Genomic DNA, 8,765 nt, shown 5'->3' on the forward strand with positions numbered 1-8,765 from the left:
ATATAAAATTTTTAAGGTTTATTTATTTATTATCTATACAGTGTTCTTCCTGAATGTATGCCTGCAGGCCAGAAGAGGACACCAGATCTTATTACAGATGGTGTGAGCCACCATGTGGTTGCTGTGAATTGAACTTGGGACCTTTAGAAGAGCAGCCAGTGCTCTTAACCGCTGAGCCATCTCTCCAGCCCCAAAATTAACTTTCTTAAGTTGCTTTTGGAGATGGTGTTTCAGCACAGCAACACATTAGAAAGTAGCACAGGAGGTACTAAAGTAGGCAAATCACAGAGTTTAAAGACAGCAGGGGGAAGTATTGATAAAATGCACCACAGGCTTGCTTACAGGCCAATTTGGTAGAGGCATTTTCTGAATCAAAGTTCCTTCTTCCAAAATGATGCTGGTTTGTGTCAGGCTGACATAAAACCAGACAGCACAGCTAGGCGGCAGTGGCGCACACCTTTAATCCCAGCACTCATAAGGCAGAGGCAGACAGATCTCTGTGAGTTCGGGGCCAGCCTGACTTATAAAGTGAGTTCCAGGAGTTGGGGGAGAGTGTGCTGGAGAGAAGACTCAGTGGTTTAAGAGCACTGATTGCTCCTGCAGAGGACCAGAGGACCTGGGTTTGATTCCCAGAACGCACATGGCTCCTCACCTTCTACAACTCCAGTTCCAGGGGAATCTGGTACCTTCTGGCTTCCAAAGGCCAGACACATACAGAATGAACACACACACATGCACACACACACACACGCACACACACACATATGCAAAATACCCATACACATACAAATAAATACATAAAAATTTAAAATGTTAAAGTAGATGGGTGGAGGGCTGGGGCTGCAGTTCAGTGGTAAAGTATTTCCCTTGCAAGCGTGGGGCCCCAGGTTCAATGTCACTAAAAAGAAAGCAAAAACAGCAAAGAAGATAGGCATGACAGTCACAAGTCAAGACACTTAAGAACCCTGAGCTGCACATGAAGAAAGGCAAACTACATATCTGTATTATTTGTGTCTTATACCACGATAAGAAAAAGTGGAATAGATAAAAAAAATTAACTGGCTATTAAACTCCTCAACATTTAAAGAAGAAACAGGAGCCAGGTGTGGTGATACCTTTGATCCCAGTGCTTGGAAAGCAGAGGCAGATGGATCTCTTGTCGGTTGTAAGGCAAGCCTGGTCTACACAGTAAGACCCTGTTTCAAAAACGAAAAATGAACTAAGTAAATAAAATAAAAAATAAAAAGAATCTGGGAAATGGTGGTGCACACCTTTAATCCTAGCATTTAGGAGGCAGAGGCAGGTGGATCTCTGAGTTCCAGGACAGCCAGGACTACAAAGAGAAACCTTGTCTCAAAAAAACTAGTAGTAGTAGTAGTAGTAGTAATTATAATAATAGTAATAATAACAATAATAAAATAAAAAGAGACAAAGACATTCCAGCACATTCCAAACATTCTGGAACCAGAGTCTCAGACAAAAGATGACTAACATTTTCTCCTTTAAATTCTTCCTGCCAGGTATTGTCTCCAGCAGGGAGACAAGTACTGTATGCACCCACGTAACTGTGCAGTTTCTCCAGCCCCGTGAGGGAAAGTAAGCTGACTTACCGGATAAAACTCAAGTGAACACCGAGTGACCGGTGTGACCCTGAGCAGTCGATGCAAAGAAACACCCCGAAGGTTATGCTTGCCCAGCTGGGGTTTTTGGCACCGCAGTCAAAACATACCTGAAAGAAAAAAACATTAGATGTGGTCGGCAACTAACTGACATCAGTCGGCGAGTCATCCAGAAGGTTGGAGGGGGAGACTCAGCCCACAGAGACCTGGCCTTGCAGGCATAAGGATCTGCATGCTGTCCACCCCTAGAGCCCACGGTGGGGGCAGGGGACCAGCTGGCTGTGCTTACCTGTTGCTAGGGAGGCACAGACTGACAGATAACCTACTTGGCAAGTTGCAGGCCAGTGAGAGGCCCTGCCTCAAAGAAACAAAGTGGGTGGCACCTGAGGAATGACCGCTGAGGTTGTTGTCTGGCCTCCACACACACATGAGCACATGTGCGCCCACACATTCACATGGACATGCACACACAGGAAGAGAAAGGATGTCACCTAGGTTTTCCAAATGCTCACATTTCTTTTATAATGACGATGATGGTAATAATATAAAGCTACATTAATTACATACAGTAAGAATATAGATTTATCTCAAACACTGCTTCTCTCGGAACTCTTAGTAGGGACCCTTAGTACATAAACGCATGCTGCTGAGGAACAGGACTCTGCCGGGACACTCTGTCCCATCCCATCACGGGGGCAGCGGTTGTCACCCACATGGCAGGCTTCTGGGTGTGAGTCTCTCTCTCTGCTGAGAAGGAGGGTGCACTTGCCAGATGCTCAAGCATTCCCCACCTCTTAACAGTCATATCCTTGTGCAATCCCCACCTCACTTTACCAAGGTGCCTTGGAGAATGAGGTGGGAGGACAATCTACCACTTCTGCGATTGGCCTCGTCACCTCCGTCACCACTGGGTCACTACTTCTGGGAGAAACCAGATAGAGTTTCTCAAGGACACTCAAGTCAGCCCTGGGGACAGGCTCAAGTGGCAAGGAGCTGGGTGAGGCCCTTGCTGAACAGCTGTGGGGAGTGGAGGCTTGCCCACACCAGCAGATGGAGTGACTGCTCAGATGACAGACACGAGCGGCATCACAGACATGACACACTAGCCGGCCAAGTCACTCTGCTCCTGACCTCAGAACCCATGGGGGCGAACATGTCTGTGGATGGAAGATGTAAGTCTGGAAGTTACTCCAATATTCCTCTCTGAAACATGGCTATCCCAACCGCCAATCCAGGTCGCTTTGAGAACTGCTAGCTAGACACACGGGTCAGACAACAGAATGTGTCCTCCACTCTGTGGGCACAGAGAGTCCCTACAGGGCTGGGCCTTCCCTGTTACCTGTTTTCTCTATTAACATAGGTGTTTAGTGCTGGCTGAATGGTTCTGGATATTTCCCTCCCACGGACTCTTATCAAGTAGTCTTTTCTCATAAGCACTCTGCAAATGTTTGCTGACCAAGTAAACAGCACACCAACTTATTGCCAGCTCACAAACTGCCACCTGACCCTTCCATGATGATGAGAGAAAACACTCTATCTGATAACACGTGCACAGAGCTATTTAAAGATACAGTGCTGGGCACCTGGAGGGCTTAGTGGGTAAAGGTGCTTGCTGCCAAGCTTGATGATGACCTAAGTTCAATTTCCGGATCTTACATGGTGGGAGGAAAGAAATGAATCCCTCAAGCTGTCCTCTGACCTACACAAGCAGGTCATGAAAAGCATACCATGGTACTCATGTGACCCCACCCAAAATAAATAAATAATCACACAGTGTCTTCCATGGAATTTAATATTTATAGTTAATTAAAATAAGAATAGCAATTACATTTTTTCACAAACAGAAAATTAGCTTTAATATTTTTCAGCCCCCCCCCCCAACATACTTTAGACACATTTTATAAAGTGAACACTACACTCAGGAATAAAGCTGCTTGCAGCCTTGGGAAGCAAGAGAAACTATAAGCTGCTGAATAGCTGTCACCATGCCGGACTCAGGCTGAAAAGTGGCAGCGGGTGTGGAGTGACAGCAGGCTTGGAGAGTGGACAGTGACTCACTGGGCTACGTGTCAGACACTGTAACAGAAGCCAAGGTACACAGGAGTGGATGGCATCGTAAGTCCACCAGCGCACACCGAGACCTAGTCCCTGAAGGCCAAGTGCTGTCCCGTAAGGTGCTGGTCATGAGGGGAGAGATAGGCACAGACATTAAACAGCGCTGGGGAAGCAGCTCTGAAAGTCAAGAGCTTCTCCGAGGGGACACTGAGTGGCCAGGGCCTTGCACACTCCCCCGACTTTACTGTGCACTTCCTATCCTGTGCTGTCCCTGCCCCCATGGTCTAGTGGGTGAGACAACTCGTTATGTGATCGTATGGCTTTAGGTAAAAGGATTCACAGCCTCAGCCACCCCACTGCCTGGGACCCCTGGGAAATCTCCTGCTTCCTTAGCGGGCCTGTGGCAGGCTGAATGTTCTACAGTTCCATGTTGAAATTCTTGAGGCTTTTCAAACAAGGGCATAACCTTTATTTTCAGCATTTTACAAATTAATAGCTGGCCTTCACCATCATTTTAGGGAGAATAAGGAAACAATCACACATCAGAGCTGAGATACAGTAATCAGGGCAGGAATGGTGGGGCATGCCTGGGAAGTGGAGGCAGGGGGATGAGAAATTCAAGGCTGATTTCAGCTACACTAGACCCTAAGTGATTTGTGTTCTTGGCACCTACCCCTAGCACTTCACCCATGCCTCCCATATCAGACAGCACAACGAATGAGGCCCTTCATCTACTTTAAACACTACTTCATTTTATGAATGTTTTATGTCTGTCTATGTACCACATGTGTGTCTGGTGTCGGCAGAGGCCAAAGAGGACATTGGTGCCCCTGGAGCTGTAGTTATGAATGGTTGTGAGCCATCGTGTGGATGCCAGAACCAAACCCAGGTCCTCTGTAAGAGCATTATTAAGAGCTCTTAACCACTGAGAAACCTTTCCAGCCACGTTTACTTTTTAAAAGAGTTATTTTAAATTTCGCGAGCGTGCATGTGTGTATATATGTGTGTGTGTAGGTGTGAGTACAGCTACCCTTGGAGGTCAGAGGCACTGAATCCCTTGGGACTGGAGTGGCTGTGAGCACCTGGCACGGGTGCTGGGAACCTGACTCAGGCTCTGCCAGAGTGGCACTCGTTCTCCACTGCTGAGCCATCTCCCCACTGCAGGCGTCTCGAAGGCATATGTCATGTCTATACCTTCAGCGGAAATGTCCTCAGTGCTTTACATGGCAATGCACATGGTGGGTGCTGAACAAACACGGGGAAGCAGCCTGTGAGCCGAGGCCATTCACCCAAGCAGACTGCCATCACATCCAAGGCAATGTGGATGGCGAACTCCAAATAAAGTCAATCTAGCTGCTTTCTTTTTGCCTTTTCTGACTTATGCATTTTAGGGTTCCTTTTTTTATTATCCCCCTCTTTTCTAGACAGGGTCTCCTGTAACTCATTTGTTCTGTAGCTGAAGATGACTTTGAACTCCTGATCCTCCTGCTCTCCCTCCAGGTTCTGGAATTAAAAGGGCCTACAGTCCTATTAAAGCACAGTTTACTTACAGGGCATGCCCTTATAAGCTCAGATGAGTCTTTATACATTGGTACTTATTTAATTTTTAAATTTTCATTTGTGAAAGGACCTTGCTATGTGGTCTAGCCTTGAATTTGCCAATCCTTCTGCCTCAACCTAAGCGTTTTAAAAAATGTTAAGCCAGGTATAATGACATATTCTTGTAATTTCATCATTCAGAAGGCTGTGGCAGGGGGATTGCAAAATTCAAGGCCAGCCCGGGGTTATATAGTGAATTTAAAGCTAGCTACACAGAAAGAATCTGTCTCAAAAACAAAATAAGGAGAGAGAGGGGGGGGGGGGAGAGGGAGAGAGGTGGGGGGAGCTACAGCTCAATGGCAAAGTGTTTGTCTAGAATACACAAGGCCCTAAGTTCAAATCCCAGTACTACAGGAAAGGGGAGGGGCTTGTTGTTAACCAGTCCTTCTAGCAATTAAACGAGTTTTCACTAGTCTTCATGGCTTCAAGCCATTCCATCATCAACAGTTTCAAGCCAAGACCATAAAGCAGAGCCAAGTGCCATGAGACGTGACCAGAAGCTACTCTGGTATCTTGCTTTAGAAAATTTATCACAAGCTAGGCAGTGGTGGTACACGCCTTTAAGCCCAGCACTCGGAAGGTAAAGGCAGGCAGATCTCGGAGTTTGAGGCTAGCCTGGCCTACAGAGCTAGTTCCAGGACAGCCAGGGCTACACAGAGAAACCCTGTCTCAAAAAACAAACAAACAAACAAATCATATTACAGAACATAATATATCCACAGGTGTGCTCTTTAGAATAAAATGGAAACAATGGCTTCATTCATGTAGACTAAAATCACAAGGGTTTTCTTGGATCATCTAATCTAATCTAATCTAATCTTTACAACCACCCTTTCGGTTAGATCCAGTTCACAACCACATTCCCAGATGATGAAAATAAAGTGCAAAGTGGACAAGGGATGTGCTTCAGCGTGGTAAAGCTACAACACAGCACCCCCCATATATATATATAAGATGTGTGTGTGTGTGTGTGTGTGTGTGTGTGTGTACATTTTGGGGCAGGTCTCACTTTGTAACCAGACTAACCAGAAATCCACTACGTAGCTTAAGCTGTCCTTTAACTACTGGAAATCCAACTGCCTCAGACTCCCAAGTGCTGGAATTGTAAGTATGTACCATCATGCCCATGGACAATAATTTTCATTTTTTTGAGAGAGAGTCTCATGTAGCCCAGGCACGCTAGAACTTGCTATGTAGCTGAGGCTGCCCTTGAACTCCTGATCTTTCTGGTTTCACCTCCCAAGTGGTGGGATTACAGCATATGCCACCATGACCAACTACATTTTAATATGCAAGCAAGCCCACATGGGTTCCTTAAGTGTCTTTGGGTATCATAACACTGACTTTTTATTTAAAGGGACCATCTTCTCTTTTTGTTGCTTTTTATCTTTCTTATTTAGCAGCGTCTTTTTGAGGACTTCAAAGAGAATGCACACTGCTGTGACGGGGAGAGAAAGCACTAGCGTATGTATTTTCCACCCTGCCAGCTGCACATCCAATCGTGTGTGGTAACAAGCAAGTCCCTGCTACACACAGATCAATCTACATTTGCAAAGAAATCAAGGAAAAAGTAAAGCAACCGACACTGGAGAGTGCCTGGAAGCTGTCTCCTCATTCCTGCACTTACCGGACATTATCACCTCAATTAGCCACTGCCTTCACTAGAAGCCTATAAAAATCTGGATTCCCACCATCAAGACCTAAAATGCTTGGATTTTATAAAACGTCGGAACTTTCTAGGCCACCAGTTCAGGACTCATGGCTGTGCTCGGTTACCAGATGTTTCCTTGGAGGTGGAGGTAGAGACGAGACTGAACCAACAGGGTGGGGAGAGTCCACAGTGACACGACAGCCCTTTGTACTCTCCAGGTTCCACCCTACTCCGTCACCCTAGGAAAGTGGTCACTTTAACCCTGTGTATCATAACAACACTGCCAGCCACGTGCTAAACGTTATGAGGTACAGTGGGGTGGGGTGGGGAACGCTTACAGGGAAAAAAAAAAATTGGAGGGGTGGACCTCAGCCTCTGAAGGGATGAAGGTGAACTTTGGTGGACTTCCTTAGAAACACAGAAAGCTGGCATGCAGGGCAGAGAACCTTAGCTTTACTGGATTTGAAAACGGGATGGCACCAAAGGGCAATGGGATCAGGATCCAACAGGTCATCAGTCCTGAGAAACACTAAAGACAAGGTCCATGGTGGGGATAATTCCTTCTTTCCCAGAGCCCAGCACATTTAAGGTTCTGACCACTGGTCTAGGTGGCTGTAGTGTTCCCCAGAGTGTATGCCTCTAGAGCTTTTTCAGAGATCAGCTATCCAATAGACAGGCGTACTACTTCCACTCCCTGCTCTCCCCACCCCACCTTGTCTGTGCTTCTGGATCAAGGTGCTCTGGTCTCCAGACCTAGGCACCCCCAGATGCCATGAACCGGTTCTCTCTCTCTCCAAGTCCCCAGGTATCTGATACTGGCCATCCAGAGAGGCCCATACCCCAGTTCTCTCTCTGCCCTAGACATCTCCAGATGCCCATGCCGCCATCCTCTGTCTACGCCCAGGCGCTCTGTCCTCCAGGTGCTGGACACCCCAGATGTCCATGCCCCAGCCCTCTCTGTGCTCCCAGGTGTTCTGCTCTGTGCTTCTGTACATCCTCCAGATGCCATGTCTCAAGTCCTCCCTAGGCCCTTAGGGCCTCTAGCCAGGCTCTCAATGGACCCCGTACTCCGTTGCCAAGCCCCTGGTGTGTGCCCCCCCTTTCTGCCCCTTGCTGGCGAAGGTTGGGGAGCGGCGGCTGCCAGGCCCACAGTGCGACGTGTCACAGGCCGGGCGGCTCCTCCCATGGCCATGGCCACACCGGGGTCCAGCGAGACGCGGGGTCCCGAGCCCGCCTGGGGCCGTTACCTTGTTAGTGGGCACCGAACGCAGGCGCTTGAAGATGGCCAGGATGTCCTGCTTGCTGGGGTCCCCCATGGTCACCGAGAATCGAGGTGAGGCAATCCCCGAGAACCGGGAAGAGACAAGGAGAAGCGGTTGCCGCCTCCCGGAGACCGAGGGGCGGGGCTGCGCGTGACGAAGACCACGCCCCCGCAGCACATAGACTCCGCCCACAAAGCGGGCGCACGCGCCCTCCCTCGCTCTGACGCTCCAGCGGCGCAGCAGGACCCTCCCGGTTCTCAGCTAGAGGCCCGGTGTGGCAGGCGCATGCGCGGACGTAGCGTCTCCTTTCTGCGGTCCTTCAGCTCTCAGTGCTAGTCAGCTGTGGAGTGCAGAAGCGCAGGCTTTGCGCAGTGGGCAGCGCGCTTACCCACCGTATCCGCCAGCATCTCGCCGCCGGCTCCTCCTACGGCCACAGTCACACGTTCTTCTTACTAGGTGGCAGAGCCAGCAGGTCCCATCCTCACGGGATCCTGGAGAGAAGCATGGAGGAACGTTTGTTTGTTCTCTCTTTCTCAGCTGAAGCTAAGGAGTGAATGAAACTCTGTGCTGCAAACTGCG

The 8,765-nt window shown here is 48.5% G+C and overlaps 1 protein-coding gene across 3 annotated transcripts in view; it reads right to left on the reverse strand.

Moving 5' to 3' along the window:
- Nucleotides 1-8,322, reverse strand: part of Arfgap3 (ADP ribosylation factor GTPase activating protein 3) — a 51,867-nt gene extending 43,545 nt beyond the window's left edge. For all 3 annotated transcript variants that reach the window (XM_038343264.2, XM_038343263.2, XM_038343261.2), the window contains exons 1-2: nt 8,172-8,322; nt 1,611-1,729 (exon numbers count right to left, since the gene is read on the reverse strand). In XM_038343264.2, coding sequence (XP_038199192.1) covers nt 1,611-1,729; nt 8,172-8,240 — 188 coding nt within the window. In that variant the 5' untranslated portion in view covers nt 8,241-8,322. The remainder of the gene's footprint in view (nt 1-1,610; nt 1,730-8,171) is intronic.
- Between the last annotated feature and the right edge of the window lie 443 nt (nt 8,323-8,765).

This window comes from Arvicola amphibius, chromosome 9 (assembly GCF_903992535.2).
Source record: "Arvicola amphibius chromosome 9, mArvAmp1.2, whole genome shotgun sequence".
In the NCBI taxonomy this organism is placed as follows: Eukaryota; Metazoa; Chordata; class Mammalia; order Rodentia; family Cricetidae; genus Arvicola; species Arvicola amphibius.